This window comes from Drosophila guanche, unplaced genomic scaffold (assembly GCF_900245975.1).
Source record: "Drosophila guanche unplaced genomic scaffold, DGUA_6, whole genome shotgun sequence".
NCBI classification, from domain to species: domain Eukaryota; kingdom Metazoa; phylum Arthropoda; class Insecta; order Diptera; family Drosophilidae; genus Drosophila; species Drosophila guanche.
The window spans coordinates 574,469-595,852 of NW_022995746.1; the positions used below are offsets into that span (position 1 = coordinate 574,469).

At 39.4% G+C, this 21,384-nt stretch overlaps 1 protein-coding gene across 4 annotated transcripts in view; it reads left to right on the forward strand.

The window, feature by feature from the left end:
* LOC117582373 (protein bunched, class 2/F/G isoform) overlaps positions 1–21,384 on the forward strand; it is a 100,136-nt gene that overhangs the window by 16,885 nt on the left and 61,867 nt on the right. Inside the window, exon 3 of one of the 4 annotated variants that reach the window (XM_034270033.1) lies at positions 17,020–17,727. The exons of 2 other annotated variants lie outside the window; for them this stretch is intronic. In XM_034270033.1, coding sequence (XP_034125924.1) covers positions 17,020–17,727 — 708 coding nt within the window. Of the gene's footprint in view, positions 1–17,019; positions 17,728–21,076; positions 21,119–21,384 lie in introns of all 4 variants that reach the window. One more of the 4 variants, XM_034270034.1, reaches the window with a different exon arrangement.

Sequence of the window (21,384 nt, forward strand, 5' to 3'; positions counted from 1 at the left end):
CTTCTTCAATTTCTCTATATTATAGCCGGCACCCGCAATCTGTAAAAAGTCAAAACAAAGGTGAATCAATTATGAGTGAAATAATCGGCTCATGGAACTCTTTACAATTATCAAATGTCAACAATTGTGGCGCCTATCTTTTGGGCAAACACATTACAATTACTAATATATTTTACCTGGAAAAGATAGATGAGTTTCAAGAAAAAATTCTTGGAAACAAGCAGCCCATGGATTAGGATGTGGAAAAATTTTAGATTTAGGATCTAAAGGGAGGATATGAAACTTATGAAAACCATTTAAAAATGTACATTAATTTCGCTTAAATTGTAAATTCCTCTGCGTTTCATGTTTTATAGATTTGTTTGATACATTTCCTAGAACATAATGTGCACACGCCTCCTAAATTGTTTCATAATTCATTTCCTCATGCATATCCCCTGCAGGGGATACAACAAAAACACAAAAAATGTACAAATATATTATGTATTTTCGTCTCGTTTACATTTGAAGATGTGCCATATAGAGGAGGCATGTAACCCTCGTAGACACAGGCCACACAACACACCACACCCCAACCCACCCCAGTGCATTAGTTACATAAGAGCCCACGCTTAACGCTAAAATGAGCTTCGCCTTATGAGCACTGTGAAAAATATTGTAAAGTAACAAACGAAAAAATGTAGTAAAAACTGTAAATAATTCGTTTTTACAACAAATAAAAGCGGGAGGGGGTCGAGAGGGAAAATGTAACAAATCCAAAAACACACAGCTTGACCTTCGCTGGGAAATTCGATGCCGTTTTGGGGAGGGGGAGGGACGCACGTAAGGTGTGCTTGGCGCCATGCGCTCGCAAACAACTTTCTAATTGATGATGATGATGAAATCTATTTACAAGCTATATTTTACTATAACAAAATTGCGAACTATTTTTGTTAATTATCAGTAATAAGTATTTATTAATATAAATGTGGAAATTGCTTTGAAAATTTAGTTCCAATTCCCAAGCTATTACCAGAGCCACAATTCATAAGCACGGTTCGGTCTGGTTTGTATAGGGCGTATGACAATACCTTAGCACTTTACAGAATTGGACTCATTCAAAAAAATAATCTTACACTTTTGCAATGTTCCACTCGCATTTTAGTTGCTCTACTATGCTCACTCCCACTCTTTCTCTAAAACCCACTCCCCCATTCATTACAATTTAAAAGAAAGTGTCATACAGGCTTAACCACATCAAAGCTGAATGATTACAGAAGCAACAACAGCCACACAGACAGCGGCGCCTTGACGTCGCGTCGCGTCGCATCGTCAAAACACAGACACTTACTCGCACACACATGCATGCCAATCGATGCAGTGAGAGCTTTCTGCATTTGTATTTGTTGTTACTGCAGATCTTGCGATCGTTGGCCGGCGACGCGCATTACAACAATTTTGCCTCAAACCACTCTCTTCTCTCAGAGGCCGTTCTCTCTTTCTTGCTCACTCACTCTCTGACGTGCGCACACACACCCCACAACGGTCATGCGTTCGTATCGCCTTCTCGTGTCTTGCGTGTCTAAAAATAGACACAAATATTGAAGTGGATTTTTATACGACTACCGACCGACCGCCGACCAAATCCCCCTCGTCAGTGTCTAGTGTCATGCTCTCTTCATTGTTGTACGGTGGGTGGTGTGGGGGGAGGGGTCTATGAAGCATCGCCTATCAATGTGCGACTATTTCTTCTCTTGTTGTAGTTGTTGCTGTTATTATAATGCGTTGTTGTTGCTTAAAAATAAACTCTGCTGCGCGTGGCATTTTTATTTTTCACATGTTCTCGCTCTCCCGCGCTCACATTCGCACCACTCTCCTCGCTCATAAAGCCAGACAGAGCGGAGCGGCAGCACAGTCTTTCTCTCATGCGTTGATTGAAGTCAATGAATAAATTAGATTTAATTCATGCTCACTCGCTTCGTCGCTCTTTCCCTCTCTGTTGTGCACCCGCTAACTCTTCTCTCCCTCTATCGTATCATTCCAAAAATTTAAACATTTTTGCAACGAAATTTCTCTAGCTGAATCAATTTTTTATGTTTTTTTGCGCGGCAACTTTTTTAGCACCTTTTTTGCAATTTTTTTTCCATCTCGTTTTTGTTGTTGTTTGCTTTCCCATTTAACGCCACGAGCTTGCTCATTCGGATAAGGCAGTGATGTGTCGGTGTGAGAGAGGGAGAGGGGCGGTGTCATCGTCGTGCATGTCTGTGCCTGTCTGGCCTGCAACAATGTTGCCTTCATTCAAGTGGATGATGATGCTTAACCCATTGATGGCTTGTGCATAATGCGAAAGCATAATGTAAACGAGTGGCTAGGATATAAGCTTGGATATGGATAGCTCAAGAAACAAATGTTAAAATTTACATATGTATTGTTATTCCGCATTTTTCTCTATATTTAATCAAATAAGTGGCCACACCCGTTTCTATGGTACAATTCTCTAAAGTTCCCATGTTACAATTATATAATTTTTCCACCCGAAACTATTAATCTTTAATTTTCAATAAAATAACTCTTCACTCGTAACTGAATCTATTTATCTTTTGGCATATTCTAAATATAAATTTCGCAAATAGTTCCAAATGAATTCCATCTCCATTAACCCGAACGAAATTATAACGAATTCCTCCTGTTGCCAGGCTAGTGCGAGTTGCTGCTGCTTTCTAATCATTATCAAAAAATACCTCACGGCTCGCAACCTGCCCCACTGTTGTTGGGCACTGATGGGAGGGAGGCAGCGATGGGAACCCGAACAGAGCTGAAATGTTGAACAGGTGTTTCCATGTGCGGGCAACAGCAACGGCAACGGTGGTGCTGACGGGAACGAAGACGGTGACGAACACTTGACACACTGTTCAAGGGTCGCTGCTCTACAGAGCTTCGTGACAGAGTAGTGGAGAGGAGAGAAGGAGTGCAGAGAACTTTCAACGCTCGAAAATTGCGAAATGGAATACCCCTTAAAACTATGATAAAATAACTGAAGAATGATGATCCTCAAGGAATAATTTATTTTCATGAAACAAAAGTTCGGTTTTCACTAAGAGCATTTGCAAGAGCATTTACTCTTCGGCATGTTACAGTTTGCTTGTCTAAAATTTTCCTCGCAGCTCTTGTGTTCTCCTCCTACAATTGACACTTCTCTTTCACATGTTTCGGGCATTTCTGGTGTGAAAAATAAGAAGAAGGAGACGAAGACGACTACGAATTGAAGTCTTGACAGGCCGTGGAAGCGGCATTTTTATTGATTTATGGGCGCCTCTTCATGCAAATGTGTCCGTTGTCCGCACGAATTGATTGATTGATGGATGATTGGCTTTGACTTTGGGTGTTGACTTATTTTACATTTGCAAGTCAAATTCGCACAGGCTACGAGAGAGAAATAAAATAAGACCAATCCCTGCAGAGAGTGGAAAAAGAGAGCAAGAAATTACAGCAGCAGCAAAAAAAATACATAAAAAAGGCAAATTAAATAGAAAAGAAATGAAAATAAAATAAAGAAAAGGAAATTATTGATAGACGTCACTTGGCTTGTGATCTTATAGACGAGACTGAATGAAAGAGAGAGAGAGAAGGAGATGGGATGATGGACAGAGAGACGGTTGTGGTGACAGGAGACCGCCGGAGCCCGAGCACATGATTTAAATACCGAGAAGACCGAGAAAAATAACAAAGAATCGGCAAAAAAAAAAGTAAAATCACAAACACAATATCAAGGAATTATTTATTTGCTCATAAATTTGTACACACTGCAGCAGTCCTCTCCCACCCCCAACAGCCAGACAGCAGGCACTTTTGGTGCTCTCTCTCAGTCTGTCTCTGTCCCTTGTGGGTTCGATGCTGTCTACAGAGCACAGTGGGTCAATAATCGCAATTATTTGAATGGTTTTATGTGCAGAGAATGCAAAATGCATGAAGCATTTCAAGTCTTCAAAGAGTAATGACTTTTAAAATAACAATGAGTATCCCTAATATCATCAAAGTGTAAGATTTGTTGTGAATGTAATTTTACTGATAATAACAATACAAAATAAATGTTTCTATTAGATAACTTTGTATGGGATTTACTCAAATTGCAATGTTTGTTAATATTACAAATTATTATTAAAATCGAATTGCATCAGAGAGCATGAAATGTTTTTTTGTTTTACCATCAGAGAACCATTCCACTAAATACTTTACTTGATGAAACACTTATATTAAATGGGAACAGCATAAACAAACAATGCTTGGACATTCCCCATTAATTACTTCCTTGTCTTTTGATAAATAATAACCCAGACCCTATATACTCGTAAGAGTCTAAGTGGTATCCAATTTACGTTGCTCCATTTTGCATGTCAAACTTAATTTGATACTTTTTTGGGCTAAAACAAAGGAGAGACAGCAGATAGGATGTAAACAAAGGCAACAAAATCGAACCAACAAGCGAGACCAAATTGAAGGGGGTTGGAATTTGTACGTTTGGTGTAGTTTGGGGTATGTTTGGGTTGTTCCGCACCACTTGATACAGTGGGCGATTTTTTGAGGAGCACAGAATGTTCTTGTAACAAAAGAGAACTTTTTAGGTACTTGGTCTGGTAATTAGTTTGATCTGCTGCAAGACTCTTGTTTGCTTCTTTGGTGCTAGGGCCTCTTTTCAGTTATAGTTCCCCCTGGAAATGTCTGCTTCGACCACAGGAAAACTGTTACCGGAACACCTAGAACGATTGGGAGAATGGGGGATGGATAGTCGTCGGTCGGAGGTACCCAAGAACGACCTTGACAGCGAAAAATAACCAGAGAAATGGTAAAAAAGAGAGAAATTATTATCGTGTGTCTGTGTTGTTGGGTATTGTGTGTGTGTGTGTGTGGGAAAACAAACAAATCGCAGAAAGTTGATTATGGATTTGCATTTTGGAGAGAAGGCTCGACGACGACTGCAACTGAAACGCAATTTCCTCACTTGCTTTCATCGTTTTGTCGTAGTTGGCTGTAAAGTTACTCGAACTGAAAATCAATAAAAGAGTGTAGGGAAAATGTTGGAGAAGGCTTGGAAAATGAAGGGGCGCTAAACAGGGGGAAAATGTCAAAAGGTGTTGGGTGAAAATCAGCTAAAAGTTGTACGTGAAAGTTGCAGACAGGAAAAGTGTGTAAAAACGAGCTTACATCTCTTTTTTATGGCACCTTTCCTTTAATTAGCATCTTTCACTCCATCATCCAGAGACGGGGCGGTTGTTTTGGAAATTAGCCAGCAATTGTGCAAAGTATTTCCTGTGAGGTAAAGTGGGAAATGGATGCCCCCAATGCCATTTAAAGAAAAGAAGTAACTGAAAGCGTTTCGGAAATGGAAATAAATCATATCGGATCCACCTGCTTCCAATGCAATTCAATAAATCAATCAATTATTGCCATAAACATTTCCATATACAAAAACAAAGTGAATGAACCCATTCTCGCCATTCTTGGTGGCTCCTAGTCAATGGCCTCGACCGATTGACGCATTTGTGGCACCCCCAAAACCTTCGTCTTTTTAGTCTGGAGGATCCACAAGTGTGCCCTGGAAAATGCTACACTGATTGAGGGAGGAGGGGTGGTATGGTGGGGACTGTTGAACCCTCAAAGCGGCTCCTAAACAACACACAAACAAAAAATGTGCGTGACAAAATGCATTTCTGTTATCAGGCATTTTGTGTTCCTAATACGGTTAGGCATAGCCGTCGTCGTCATCATTAGGCGTTAGAGAATTGTTTCCCTCTCAAATTGTATTTTCGCACCTAATTTGTTGCTAGAGAGCGGCAGTGGGGGGAGCAGTTCAACGAACGTGGAAAATATATGCAAATTTCTAGTTGATTTATTTTATGTTATTTTATTTTATTGAATTCCCTCTTTATCACTGACTCACACACAGGGAACAATTTGTTGTTCCCTTTATTGGCATTCGATTCATTTCCGTTCCACTAAGCTAAGCTTTTGTCGCTCTCTTTCTCTATCTTCCTTCTCTTTCTCCACGTTCTCTGGATTGCATTTACAATCTCGCTCTCAAGCTCATTCCCATTCCTATTCCTTTTCCATTCAATTCTTTAATTATTTTTGTGTTTTCTTTTCTGTTCTTTTCTTGCTGCCTTTCATTCATAGAGATATTTGTGATATTGCGCTTAATCTTCTTTCCATTCTCTGTTCTATTTAGAGATCTTTTCTATGAAAGATTTTGTTGCATCAAACGGTTGTTGTTTTCTATCCAAGATAATTTTTGGCATTTAAATTTCCAAATGACTTGGCACAAAGAATCTCCTTATCAAATCAGAAAAATCAAACTCGTTTTCCTTTCACATTCCTCCTAAATCTTTTGCTTACATTTTGCATTTCCATTAATTAGCGCAGAACGTTGGAGAACTTTGTGGAACTGAATTTTAATTAACACTGAGGGATTCTCTATTGGCCACAAATGTCTTCTGTATGTCTTGTGTCTGCTCGAATTATTATTTGGACTCCCACGCAGCAGCAGAATGGGGAAATTCCCCTGAACAAAAAATTGGCCACCAACAAAGTATTTTTGTTTAATGCATTTTTTTGGTTTTAGTCATGAGTTTTGAAATAATATTGTTGCTTGTCTGTTTCAATTAAGGAAATATTTTGTTTTAATATACATATGAAAAATGTTTAACAACTGGAAAGGGGCATGGGGATTCGTATTAATTATTGAAATGATTACCGAGTTGTTTTTGTCTCTAATTGCTGTTCTTTAATTGTTTCGTTATTCCTTTACGTTTTGTTTATAAATTTGTATAGAGTAGTACAAGCTGCAATGCGCCTCCCAATTTCTTGCATTCTTCTAATTTTTCCACTTATTTTCTCCACTGAAATTCTCTTCCCAAAAACCCGGCAAAAATTAAACAACTTCTGTCTGCTTTGGGCAGCATAATCTTGCGTTTATTAATCAAAAACTGTAATCTCCCTTATTCCATGTTCTCTTCTCCCATTCTTCCATTAACCGTACCCTCCCTCTCTCTTCAAACCCTCCAACAACATTCGCATAATTTAATTTGTTTTTGTTTGTGGCCTTCTCATGAAAATACTGTTAAAGAAATGGCAATAATAATTTTTGTACAACTTCTCCGACGATCGTTTCGCACTCGCCATTAAAAAAAGAAAATGAAAAAATTCCACCAGCTTCGTGCAATGTTTTTGTTGTTGCTTTTATAAGTCTTTTTTTGCATTTGTTTTTATAATTTTCGCCATTTTTTCATTTATTTTATGTGGATAGTTTTGAGCCGGTTTTTTCTTTGTCTGGGGGTTGCTCTGCTCGCTCTTTTCGTTTCTTTGGCTATTTTGCCGGTTTTTAGTTTGAATTTTTTATTTTTAGCAGCTGCTTGTTTTGGATACCCTTCTGGCGAGGAGAGGTAATGATAGTTTGGGATGGGAGTTTGTAAAATGTATACTTTCTGGGATATAAAATCAGCCTTTTGCAGGTTGTTGTTTTACTTCTGAGGCCATCATTTGGTTGGTTTTTTCATCACAGCCCCCCAGGGTAGGGTATCTAAACCCGCGACTCCCTCGGCTTAGTTTGTGTTTCTTTCGTGTTTTATTGTTTTGTTTGTTGCTGTTTGTTTGCCACTGTTTGAATGAGTGGCTCTGTGTTGTGGAATGAGTGTTTATTAGTCATCATCATCCACACACACTCATTTCTGCTACTCCTCACCCCACTGATTTCCACTTGCAGCAACTCCATTGCCTACCCTTCCCTCTTCGCTGCTCCACCCATGGGCGCCTTCTCTTTGTTTGCCACTTTTTGACTCAGCAACAGAGAGACGACCACAAACCAGCTGTGTGGAGTCAGCGGGCAACAGCTGTTTCTTGGCGACGATGACAACGCCCACATGGCATCCACACACGCACACGCACACACACACACACACACGCAGAGAGAACAGTCATTGGCACTCGCGTAGGGACAGAGGAAGTTAATTATAATACGGGCGTGCGTGGGCGCCTTGAACTCTTTCTATAATTTCTATAATATAAAAGGGATGATTTTGTCAAATAAATATTGGATTTATTTATAAGAATGATTCAATGAAGGGATACGCCTTTGGATGGCTCATAAGTTTATTAAGTAAAGAGTCAAATATCAGTTTATTAACTTGTTGAAAGGCAAATCCGCTCTTACTAATTACCAGAAATGATTCTTCCCTCCAACTAATCCCACTATTATCCCCTGCAATCAATGCACTCGTTCCATAATAAGTGGAAGTACTCATTGCATGAATCACAGACAGACAGAGAGTTGAGTTCCATTGCACTCAGGTCCACTCTTAATCACTTTCTGTCTGGCACTGGCACTGGCACAGGACTGGCACTGCCAATTAATAAATTGGAAATTAAAATGCAACCAAACACTTGGCAAATTGTATAAGTGAGTGAGAGGACTGTCTGGTGGATATATGGCCATAATGGATATGGCTGGGCGATTCGACGTAGCAGCAGCAGACGCCTTGTCGCTCCATTAATTTCCCATTAATTTTGTTCACGCGCGAAAATGCAAAATTAATTTATTTACTTTGCCTAATTATTGTTTTGTCGAAGAGAGAGACACATTCGGGGCATCGAAATAGAGACATGCATTTTGTCAGGGACTGAGCAAAAACAGAACAAGAAAATAAATTAAAATTAAATAAATAAAATTGTTTGCCACCGATGCGAAGCGACGCGACAACGATGCAACGAATGGGGCAGGCAGGCGCATCGAAAAATACAAATTAAATGAGAATTTTTGCAATGTCTTTCGGTAAATTTATTATACCCTGTAGGCAAAGAGAACTAAAGTAGGCTGGGCTCGGTATATCGTAACATTTTGATGGGATATTAAATCGAGAAATTAATGGCAAACGGGAGTCTAAGTATATTTATGGCAGACTAATTTCTTCCAGCTCTGGCGTTTAATGGCTGTCGAAAGCCAGATGTTCAAAGAGCCCTTTCAGAATTAAGGATTAAGCGTATCTCGTATCTCAGAGCAAATGTTCCCTTCTCTTATTCTATAAAAATGTAATCGTAGTCTTCCTCGTCTCAACGATGATGTCGGAAGAGCCGATTCCTTTATGTTTTATTTTGTTGTCTATTTTGTGTATTGCTTCTGCCTTGCGATCGGTCAATTTGTCATTGCCAAAATGGTTTCCGCACAGGGTGCCTTGTGCATATGTATGAGATACAATTTCAAAGGCATAAAACCATAAATCAATAGGGAAATTGCATTTTCTGAAATTTTCTTGTGCCTTGAGAAATGTTTCTATTTTGTTTGTGTGCTTTCCAAAAAAGGTAAATGGAGGCCAGGCAAAAACGATCTATTGATTGGTTGGTTTTTGTTGAATTTATTTTTAACAATTTAATGATTTGTGTTTATGGCTATTACGGATTGAAGTGAGGCGGCCTTGATTGCGATCAAGTCATTAAAAAATTAGCAAAAAACAAAAAAAAACATTTGCAATTTTACAACTGTTATTACTCGCTCTCGCTGTGCTTCCTGGCTGGTTGTTGCTTTGTTGTTTATTGCACATTTTGTGTGCTTGAGGAATTCCTAGTTGTTGCTATTTTAGGTATGGTCAGGTTTTTTCTATCTATAAATCTATAAATGGCAACAGCAAACTGTGTTCTTCCGATGGGAATCTGGTAATGTTTGGTTGCGTCTTAAATGGGGTTTAGAGCTGAAGGTTGGTGGATGGAGAAGGAGGATCTGGAAGCAGGAAGTTTAACGAGGGATAGAAATGATTTGTTCCATGCCAGAATGAGTATCGTTTTTTTTAAAACTGTGTCAACAAATTTTGAAACAAATCACTGACATCTTTTTTATATAAAGAGGGATAAAAAGAACCTCGTAAATATCAAAACGATTTAAAAGTATTACGTCTTTAATGACACAATCATTTGGACAGGCAATAATTCCTTTATCGCATTGTCAAATTAATCAGTAAATAAAATATTACTCCATTTTTGGCTCTCCCTAGTAACCACTCGAACGTCAACACAGAATATTGATTGTCACTTCGGGGAGTATTCTTGTAGGAAAAGCTATGTAGGGAAAGGAGAAATTAGATAAGGTTTGCAGAACCTCTATGGAGTGTACTGATATATCTGCCAGACTTGAACTAGGAATATAAAATTCACAGGAAAATCTGCATAAATATTTTACTCTTCCCCGGAAGTGTTGCAAAAACGAAATCTCTTTTTTTTTCGTTGCGTATTTATCAATTGGGGAAATTAAATTTCGCTTCATTGCTGCACGCTCATTTTTATTTTTTGTGTGTTTCTTTCTTTCTTTCTTTTTTTGCTTGCCTCTTATCAACTTGCTTGTGATAAGAGGCGACAGGCGCAGCACCAGGCAGGCCATCGATTATGCTTGTCTTACGTGAATTCCCCCCGCAGTACGCAGTACATACAATATATAAAACCAAGTAGTAGTCTGAGGCTTTAAACACGAAGAACACAAAAAAATAGATAGAAATGTGAATAGGAATATAATAGATTTTGTCGTTTGTCAGTTGGCGCCAAGGCGCTTAGGCGAATTCGTATACTATAGGACGGTGTGGTGTGGCAGAGATAGCTATCGGAAGGGGCGTGTGTTGTAGTACAGCCCCCAGAATTCCACAGAGCGGGGAGGCAAATGTAGTGCCAATTCTCTTGCGCTTGGCGGAATGTGAATTACCCTGTAACTCTGTGGGGTATATGGGATGTACAGTTGTAGAGGAGGTTTGCCACAAATAAAAGTAATTTCCCACCACATCTGTATACCTCTTTCTGATATTTGGTTTGGTGTTCCTTACATAATATAAATTCGAAATAAATAATTTCCATATTGCACCCCAACTAGGGTACACCTTAATTCGTTACACCCCCTCCCTAATCGCTCTTTCCTTTTGTGCTTGTATTTTCGTTTTTGCTTGTGATTGACAGCAACAACAAACCGAAGTGGACAAATAACAAAAAATAAATAAATTAAACAATTTTCAAAACATTTAAAAATAGTGCGCAAATTGCTATTTTTAATAGTGAAGGAGATGGCGATAGTGAGCGAGCTCTAGAGCGGGAGGGAGAGAGCAATAATGCATGACAAAAACAAAACAAGTAAAGCTCTAAAAGAGAGACAGACCAAGAGAGAGAGAGAGAGAGATCCACAGTAAATTCTTATTTGCTCTCATTTAGCTTCTTATCTCTTGCTATGCTCTCTCTTTGCTCCCCCCTGCCCCTCGCTCGTACAAGGTTTTTCTGCTGATTACACACGTGAGTGTGTTCTCACACTCTCTCACTCTGTGACTGTTTCTTTGCCCGCCTTTTGCACATTTGTACGTCTTCTAATTGCATTCTATCGTTGCGTCTGTTTTGTTTTGTTTTGTTATTGTTATTGGCCTCTGCTATTCCATGCTCATTCCTTCGCTTTTACTCGCTGCTCACCCTTTTCTTGTTGTTGTTATTGATCGCCTTTGTGCATTGTGCACATTATCGCCCTGTTTGTATTTGTTGCCATTTTTCGCTGCTACTTCGCCTGCAAAACAAAAACGAAAAAAGATAATGAGGGAGATAGAGAGACAGCGAGACAGCGAGAGAAACAGCAGCAGCTGAAGCGTCGGCAGAGTCAATTGCGTCTAAAGCCGCGACAACAACAAAAATGGCAACACATTTATTTTATTGCGTTTCGGTTTTATCTATTTTATGGGCATTTTTAAACCAATTTTTAAACATGAGCAACTTTTAACAGAAAGCAAGCAGTTTTCATGTGGATGGTGGACTGTAAATTATACTCCACATGGGTGTTTTGAAGTACACTGGCGCCAGCTAGTGTACAATTTTGTAAGTGTACCAACTTAGCAGAGAAGCAAACCAAACGGCACATCAGCGCCATCTGCTACAGTTTGAGCATAACTGTGTGCTGCTTAAGGCAAGCAGTTGAAAAAACATTAATTGTAAGCAAGCAGGAAGCAGTCTGCCACTAGGTGAAGACAATGCACCTTGATTTCTTAAAGCAGTTTCTGGCAAGCAGTTCACTAATTGTATGCACACGCCCTCCAGCGGATTGTTAGAGAACTATAAGTTTGGAAAAGCAAGCAGTTCATTTCATACAAGCAGTGGTTTTGCAGTTGTGGAACCAACTTAAATATAAAGTAATATATTCCAATTTTGTTCTGTACAATTAAATGATTTCGACAATTAACTAATCAATTTGTTTTCTCTTTTATTTGCAGGTAAGCAAATTGATTGCAAGTCTTAAACGTTGTCTATGTGTGTGTGAGTACTATGTAAACCTTCTCCCCACCGCCGCATCAAAGAAAACATTATCCACTTTCTATCTATCTCTCTCTATCGCTCTGTTTATCGCTGTCCTTCCTGCATCATAATAATTTATTACATGAATCGCCAACTAACTTGTAAATAAAACTAGCCTAGCATCCAAATTCAATAATTATAATTTTGGGTATTATATCTGCATGGCAACTGGACTTATAAATTTCCCTAAAAAAAAAGGGTTTAAAGTTTCTGGCGATAGGCATTTTATCAAGCAAATAAAATACACAGTTTTAGGGGGAAGCGACAGCCTGTCAGACAGACTTTTTTATGTGATTTTATTTCATATCTCTGTGCTGACTGGAAGTTTTTCAAAGTTTGACTATGACCGGAAATTGTGCGACAGATAGCAGCACCATCAAGAGGTTCTTTTATCATTTTGGAATGAAACATTTTTGCATTTGAAGTTGGAGCCATACTAATAACGTTCTTCCTTCATTACAATCGATCCATTTAAGATTTCAATAACATTTTAGGATCTCCCAATACTAGTCAACTATTTCCCATACGAGTCCTTATTTATGGCCTGCAGAGATTTGATCCTCAGAGATTATTTGAACGTATACATTAGTAGATTTCTTCTCATAAATCCTAGCGAACCTTTAGTTACAATTTCAAGTCCATTGTCATGCGGATATAAACATATTTTCTACACTTAACTTTAAGTATTTGTTGTCTTTTCTCTTCCTCTCTATCTGTCGCTGTCTCTTTCTCTTTATGCTGTCCTTTCAAGCTAATTGTGCTGTCAAATCAGAGTCCACAGAAACCCGAAAACGTCGAAAACCGAAGCGAACCGAGAAACCCGAAAACATTGTGAACATCAGATTACGTAAATAGAAATAAATGAAAAACAATTGGCAAATAAATTTTGGGCTTTGGCGCGCGGTAAAAGTGGCCAAAAAGGCAGCATCGAAGCATCGAGCGATGAAAATTCGCCGATAAACTGCGAAAACAAAACGGTAAAGCGATTAATTTACCGCGCTAACCCGACCCCGAGTTCCACTACTTTTCTCTGGCTATCTGCGAACTGACTGCAAAATTTCTTTTCAACGTTTTTTTTTTATTTGGTTGTCTTATCTGCGATCGCAGTTTTCGTGGGGCTCCCGTTTTGGCGGCCTAGCAGCCTCGCTCCCGCTCTCACCAGCTGCTGCTGAGGATTTTCCTTGGCTTAGCAGCTCCATTCACCTAATTTTTCACCAAAAAACAGCAACAGACTTAAGGTGTACCCTGATATAAGGAGGAGTATATAAGCTTTTAATGGACAGCAAAATAAATTTAATTTGCAATTTTGGAATGTTCTTTATCCTCAAGAAGGGAGCATGGAGGTTCTCCATTAACCAACCCTACCATAATGCTGCTCTTCTCTTTGTCTTTTGGCATTCTCTTTTGAGCACTTGTAAAAGCTCTCGCTGAAAGTGTATACAAAATCGCATGCTCCAAAATGGTATACTTTTCATGAGTTTTCGCTTTTCTTTTTTGAAAACTTTTATTTCCTAGTTGGCTGTTTTTTTGTACGACATACTGAACAGTGGCAGCAGCAACAATAATAACAACAAAGAGTGGAAAACACAATGCCACATAGATGAAAAGTTGAAAGGGAGCGGGGAGAGGTGAGGAGGAGGGTTGGGGGCCTTTGGGAAGTGGAATAGTTGCATGTAATGTGCATTTAATTTGTTGTTGCCTTAACAATACAGCAGAGTGTGGCACACTGCAGTGGCACATGAAAACAACACTGCTGCTGCTTTGACTCACTATTGTCCATAGTTTTCAAAGAGATTTTCACAATTTTTCCCACATTTTGTTGTGCATTTTATGCTAATCTTCCATTGTTGTTGTTATGTAAGATGTAAAGAGAAAGAAAGGATGATGACAATTCAGTTGGGAGTGATGAAAGGATGACACTGTACTTTTAGGGGGGAGGACTCTGGGGAAACTATGGTGAAAAGTCAAGTTTTTTGAGTGGTCAGGAAGGAAATACTTGGACTTGGTGTGACGACGCGTTTTCTTTAGGAAGGAAGGAAGTCGGTAATTGTGATAAATAAAATTTAAAAAAAAATTGTCAGATAATGACAAGGCATAGAAAAATGAGTTAGCAAGAGCTTTGATGTCTGTCGATATTTTGTAATAGATTTAAATAATGTCTTAAGCTGAATCACTTCTGTGAATATGTGAAATGTGTAGTATATCCTCAGTTTTCAATCAACCCATCTTTTGCATGGTGCCGGGAAGTAGTTCCAATTCCTGTTTATTTTCCACTGCTCTGCTTTTACCATTTCCGTTCTACTTTTTTACAGTTCTTCTCCTCAAAAAGCTAGATTATCTTTGAACTCTGGGGTCACATTAAAAAGTTTCCTGCAACTTGAAATTAAAAATTAAAATGTTTGCACAGCACACACAACACACAACACACACAAAAAAACACGACAAAAGTTAAACTTCCAGAAGAAAAATTGTTGCTGCAGTCACAAAACGGAAAACCACAAAAGCTCGAAATGCAGGGGAAACAAAATTACTGTAGCGGATGATCCGCAAAGCGAAGGGAAAAGAGAGAGAGTGAAAAAGTGCAATAAAAACAGTTTTGGTCTTTGTTGTGTTTGCTTTTGCGGCTGGACTGCAGCTGTCTTTATGCCCTTTCAAATGGTTGCATGATTTTAAGCAAGGTTTTGCAACGCTGAAAGCAAAGCCGAAGAAATAAAGTTCTTGCCATTATTAATTTTGGTTTGAAGATGGTCGCTGTTGAAATATAAATTTAGGAGATAATCCAACCAAAAATTACTATGCATTAAAAAAGTTACAGCCACCGTACGTGTATGTGTATAATCGAACTGAAAGTGTATTACAAGCTTCGACTACTGCTCCATCTATGCATATCGGTGCTGTGCTGTGGCCTTTTAGTTGTTGCTTTACGACGTAAAATCAAGTCATCAGGTACAAGGTGTGCCAATCCCAGAGCCGCTGTCTTAGTTGCTAGTTTCACTTTCGTTTTTATGCTGTGATGTGCTTTGGGGGAGGGAGAGAAGCTTCCCTTCGAGATCTCCTTACCTGCTACGTACTCAGCTTTGGCAAAGCTAGCTACCTGGCTTCAGTTGTTGATTCAATTCTTGCATTCTCTTTGCTCTGCTCCCGTGCACTGTTGTTGCCTGCCTTCGGGTTAGTCTTGTAATTGCTGTTCTTTTGCGTCGATGTGTCTGTACGTCTGTATTTGTAGGTCTACGCAGTTTCTGCCAGAGGCGTACGTAAGGTTGGTTGTTCTTGAACCCCACTCGTGGTTTACACCCCCGCATGCTGCGTATGTTCTTTTTTCTTGCTGTGAAATTTCCCCTTTCACAAGGCTTTGATTTAAATGAATGTTCAATCCCCTTTACATTGCTAGGTACGCCCCTGTCTTTTGTTGTTCTGGTTGCTGCTGCTGCTCTCTCTGACTCTCTCCCTGTTCTGTTGGTGGTGTTGCTATTCTGTTAGTGCTCCTCGTTTATACCCGGATATGTGCATGGAAAAAAAAACACCAACAAATCTAAAGAAGACTTTTTCTGTGGCCTGCAGCAAAGTTTTGTCGCCAAATCCCCATTTATCTGCTGTTGGTCCCCAAGTAGACCTCCCTCCCTTTGCCCCATGCCTTGTTGCATTTAATTTATGCGTTCACATTTTGGAGGAATATCATCTCGAGCTGGCTGGCAATAAGGAAGAAGGGTGGCCTGGCCCCAAATGAAGTTGTGTTGTCGTCACTATGTGGCACAGATCAAACGGAGTGGAGAGGAAATGTTTCTCTGTAGCATATTCCAAGGAAATTAATTGGCTGTTCTAAGTGGATGCTGCACTCCTCCCACTGAATGTGCAACAAAGTAACTGACAATTTTCATGATATTTTTTTGCGTTTCTCTTTTTTGCTTGTGTTTTTTTGCTATTTTTCATTTTCAACGCATAAATTGCATGGGGCATGCCACATCCATCATCTGTAGTAGTGGATGGTTGCACTCTCCCTCCCAGTGGGTTGTTTATGCCGCGAATTGGAGCGCATCGACATGTTGCAGCAAATGTTGCATAATCTACACAATTTCCCCTGTTTTTTTTCTGTGTTGGAAATTAAGTGGAAATGAAGTTTGAGATTGAGTTTTTATCTGAGTGAAGTTGGAAGTTTAGTTATCATTTTGGTTGAGAAATTCTGATTTGATGGAATTTGGAATAAAATATTTGAATTTCACATAAATTGCATATAATTTTCTTTCAGTTAAAATACATTCTAAACCAAATTATTTAGCAAAAGCAGAAATTGCAAAAATTGGAATTATTATCAATTTGTCACTGGTCATTCCCAATCAACCCTCCCCCACCGTTCAATCCCCGATCACAGTTCACTTTCAAAAATCACGACTTGATCACTGATATGATGCCCATAAGGCAACATTAAACTCGACTTCAGTTGCTTGCCACTACCCCACACCCCTTCCTACCCCACCCAAGTCCAACGAAACTGTAAGCAAAAATATATTATAATTTGACAATTGGAAAAATTCAAAATTCTAAATCTAATTAAAAATATATCTATGTATCTTCTTTGGCTTCTTCCACCACTTCTTATACTTCCAATTTGTTTTTCTATTTTTTTACTTTTTGTTTTCGCCTTTTGCAACACTGTCCTATGAAAATACCAAAAATACCAAACCAAAAACACAGCTTTATGCCAACCGCCAACAGCAATCGGAAAAGGGCCTTTAGCAATCCCCATATAGGAGGACCCCACGATGTCCATCGATTAAACCCAAGTCTGTATTACTACAACAAATCACAGTCGGGTCGCAGTTCGTTCTGTGTGGATGAGTCGCTGTGGCCCTCGATTGTCAGGGCCAGCGATACGAATTTATATACCACTCCCAGTGGCAATGCCGATGAGGACTATGAGGAGGCCATCGATCAGTTCTCGCCCACGATATACCATCAGAGTCGGGCGAGTCGATCCATACCCATACCGAATAGTGCTGGGAACAGTCCGCAGCACCTGCCGCAGCATCATCATTCGCAGAGGATGGGCGGCTCATCGGGCGGTGTCAACTATGTGACGGCCTTCAGTGCCAGTCCCTCGATCTATGCCCATCCCTATTCGCCGTTCTATGCCAGCTCGCCGGACACGACGCTATCCTCGCCCGTCCAGACAACGGGACACCCAGCCCTACACCCACCAAATGCTGCATCCGCGCATCCCGCATCTCGCTTATCCTTCAGTTATGATCCTGCCCTCCAGCGTTTGCAAGTGCCACCCCATGCAGCGGGTCGTGCACGCTCGCCGCTGGAATGTGCCACAGTTTTTGCCGCTGTGGCTGCAGCTGCCACAGCATCCGGTTCCATTTTGGGGGATGTCAACACAAAAAATTCTGGAGTCAACAGGTCGGTGCTGGGGTTGACTCTTTTTTCTCATCCTCTCTGGTTGTGGGTTCTGTTTTCTCTGTGTTTCTATGTTTCCTCTAACTGTAACTGTAACTGTCTCTTTCTATTTTCTATCTACCACCTGTCTGTGTGTGTCTTTCTCTATTTTATAGAGATTATATATTATATATTTAATCTGTCTACTATCTGCCTGTGTCTTAAATGTGTTCCAACTGCTTGCCTCTTGGTGTCTGACTTACATGTTGCACGAAAAATTCCATAAATGTCAATGAAATTCTTTACTAAAACTGCTTACACATCGGAGTTGGTAAAAGCTGTCAAAAAATAAATGTTTTTTGCACATTATCGGCATGATTTAACATTGATTTTGATGGTCAAATATTGCAGCTTGATTTAGAAAATTGTATTCAAACAATAAAGAAAAGTTTAACCATACAACAAATATATTTAAAAATACTAAAAGAATTCCACACTCATTCCACACATAAATCATATCTACACCATCTTTCAGTTTAGTTTTTAATCTCACTGAAAGTTCTCTTAGTTTTTTCCACTCATCCACTTTGATGAGTCTCTAATTTCTTGAATGTTTCCCTGCCCTTTGCAAAATGAATTAAACATTCTGTCTTGAACCTTCAAATGCGTTGCGTCATTCGTCAGTTGGGTGATTCATGAAGCAATCTCAAAATGCATTCTTTCCGTGGGCCAGAGCAATTTATAAAGCCCTTCAGGTCTGCCTTCCTTTTATTTCTTTTTCCTTTTGCTTAATTATAAAATAAAATCCAATCTGTGCAAAGGCAGGACGTTGTATTCCGTTCCCTTGCCGCTTTTTTCGCTCCACAAACTATTCAATCAACATTCAACGCATTTAAAATCTTTGTGCGAATTTGACTTTGGGATCGGAATCGCAATCGGAATCGGAATCGGGTTTTGGCCCATGATGTCATACCTAAACTTGACTTCTCTCTCTCTCGCTTGTAATTCTTTGGCTGTCGTGTATCGTGCATTTATTCGCTTATGTTCTTGCCCCACCGATGGTGGTGATGATGATTATGATTATGATCATGATCATTATGATGATGATGCGTTAGCATTTGTTGCCTCATAAGCAATAAAAAAGCAATTTCTTTAGGTGGCCACAACGCAATTTCTTGCCGCCAAACTGCGCAACAAAAAAGAAGAAAAAGGGTCTTCGGGGGGCCTTTGCCCCAAACAAACCCCCCACAAAGGCGAGGCTTTGTTAAGAAATGGCGCATTATATTTTTAGGCCTCCCCACAGCGAGAGAGTGAGACAATTCCCTAAGTTTTGGTGAGTCGCAAAAATATTTCTATAAATGGCGAAAAGTTCGCTAAGGAATTTGTCTTTTGCGGTGTCAAAATAAATAGAGCTCCAGTGCAAAAAAACTATTGAAAAGTCGCAGCAGGAAAGAGCGGAGCTCATTGCTCGCTGAAAAGTTAAGTTATTAAATGTACGCCACAAAAGGAAAACCCAAGCAATTGGATGATTAGTCAGGAAACACCACGCCATACCCCCGAGATAAAGTTTTCAATTAAAGTTGCTCGGAATAATTTCCTCCCTTCCAGTTAAAGTTATTTATTTGGAGTTGCTGTATGGGAAGATAATTCACAGACAACTTGTGGCTTGAATGTGTTATCTACAGAGAGGAAAGTGTACAGAGGGAATCATCGATGATTGTTTATGATACTTTTTGAATTGGATTATGTTGATCCATAACTTACATCGAAAAGAAGCAACAGAAGCCTTATAAACCCCAAGCAGCAGTATAAGTACAGTCCCAAAGGATAAATATCGCAGAGCTCTTTTATCTCACTTTGTTTCCACATTCCCAAAAATGCAATGCAAATGCACTCAAAAACAACAAAACAAAAAACAAAGTAAAAGTAAAGGCAGAGAAGTTGTTGGACTGGCTTCCAGTGCCAAGCCAAGGCTTATCTAAGAGAAACACTCACTCAAGTTCAAGGTCAACAATCCGGAGAGAGCTCTCTGGACTCTGGGACTCTCCCTCGGCAGTTCCTTTCTTTTCTTACATGTTTGGAAGGGCGGAATGAAATGGAATGGACTCCCCGACTCGCAGTCCATATAGAATTTCAATTAGGCATCAACTCCCAAGAACTTTGCCTTTAACTCACTCAAAGAGAGAGAGAGAGAAATGTACAACATTTTGTATTATGTTTGGTGCCTCCCCTCTTACCGTGTTCGCGTCTCCATCCATAAAATAAAAGTGAGGCTCTCGATTCATTGCCGACGTTTTGTGGCGGCTGCGGATGATGTCAGCATTTATTTTTGGCACAAAAAATGCTTGCAGCCAGCAGACCAAAACACAATGCCCAAAAAACAAAACAAAATCCCAACAAAATACGGCAAAAACCGCACCGAAAAAGCCGCTAAACATGCCAAAAATAATATTTAAGTAAAGAAAAATAACAAAAATAAAGAATAAAGAAAGAAAGGAAGGCCGCCGTAGGCTTGGGAGTCGATGGTTCGGATACACTTTGCAGTTGGATCGTTTGGGGATTGTGTTTAGATATGAAAGGAAGCAATAGCTAAGGGTTTCAGTGGGATCTTTTTCAAACTACAGAGACATTAACTCGATATTTACACATGACAACATAAACTTGTCATACATTAATTTATTCATTACAATAAGCACTCCCCCCTGCTAACAAAGAGTATCCCCAAAGTGAACACTTCGCAAACCACACCACACAATTATCTTCTGAAAATGGTTTAGGCCGTGGGGCCATTGTTCAGACGAGAGTCTCTTTACGGCCAAGTGTAATGGATGTTGGCTAAGAAGCAGATCTCTCTCTTGAGGCAGATTCTTCTTGTTTACTCTTTGGCCCGTCTCGTCTGGTCTGGCCTGAAGATTTCTCTCTCACATTCGCTCATTGTGTTTGCTTCGAGCACTTGAGATGAGGAGCAGCAGCAGGAGGGAGGTGGAGCTTCAGGCATTCTGTGGTGTGGCACACTTCATCTTCAACGCTGAGATCATTCTTTGTCTGCACAAAAAAATAACCTCTTCTTTACCATAAGCATATCTTGTCAAGTCATTTCAAATTATTGCCTACACTCGATTGAAGATTTGTGGGTTTTTGTTTATTATATTTGTTTATTTTGCACAATTTCACATTTCACATTCACATTTTATTTTTAGACACGAAGCACAGATCGCACATAAATTCAGACTTATTTATAATTTATTGATTGCTGGTTGTTTTCTGGGGTTTTTGCAACAACAAATATTACAATTTGTAACCCAATTCAAAAGCCTTTTACGTAAGCCCGTGAAATGTTTACTAACTTAAATAAATATTCTCTGATTTTCAGGTATGTCAAAATCATATTAAAAACTCCTTGTGGGACTGAGGGGTAAGTTGTGCAACAAAGCTATAAAAATATAGGATTAAACACTAAATAATGTGCATAAAAAGAGAAGCCATAAATAAGCAGCTTCATCTTGAGCACATCATCATTAAAATAATCCTTAAATATTTATCAAAGAAAGTTTATACCCATCAAAAGTTGAATGTAACTCAATTTGAATCGCCTGCCCAATTATTATCCAATCAAGAGGCACAACTTTTCGCAATTCCACGCAAGAAAGAGCTCGAAACCTTTGAGTTTTAAAGCGTAGC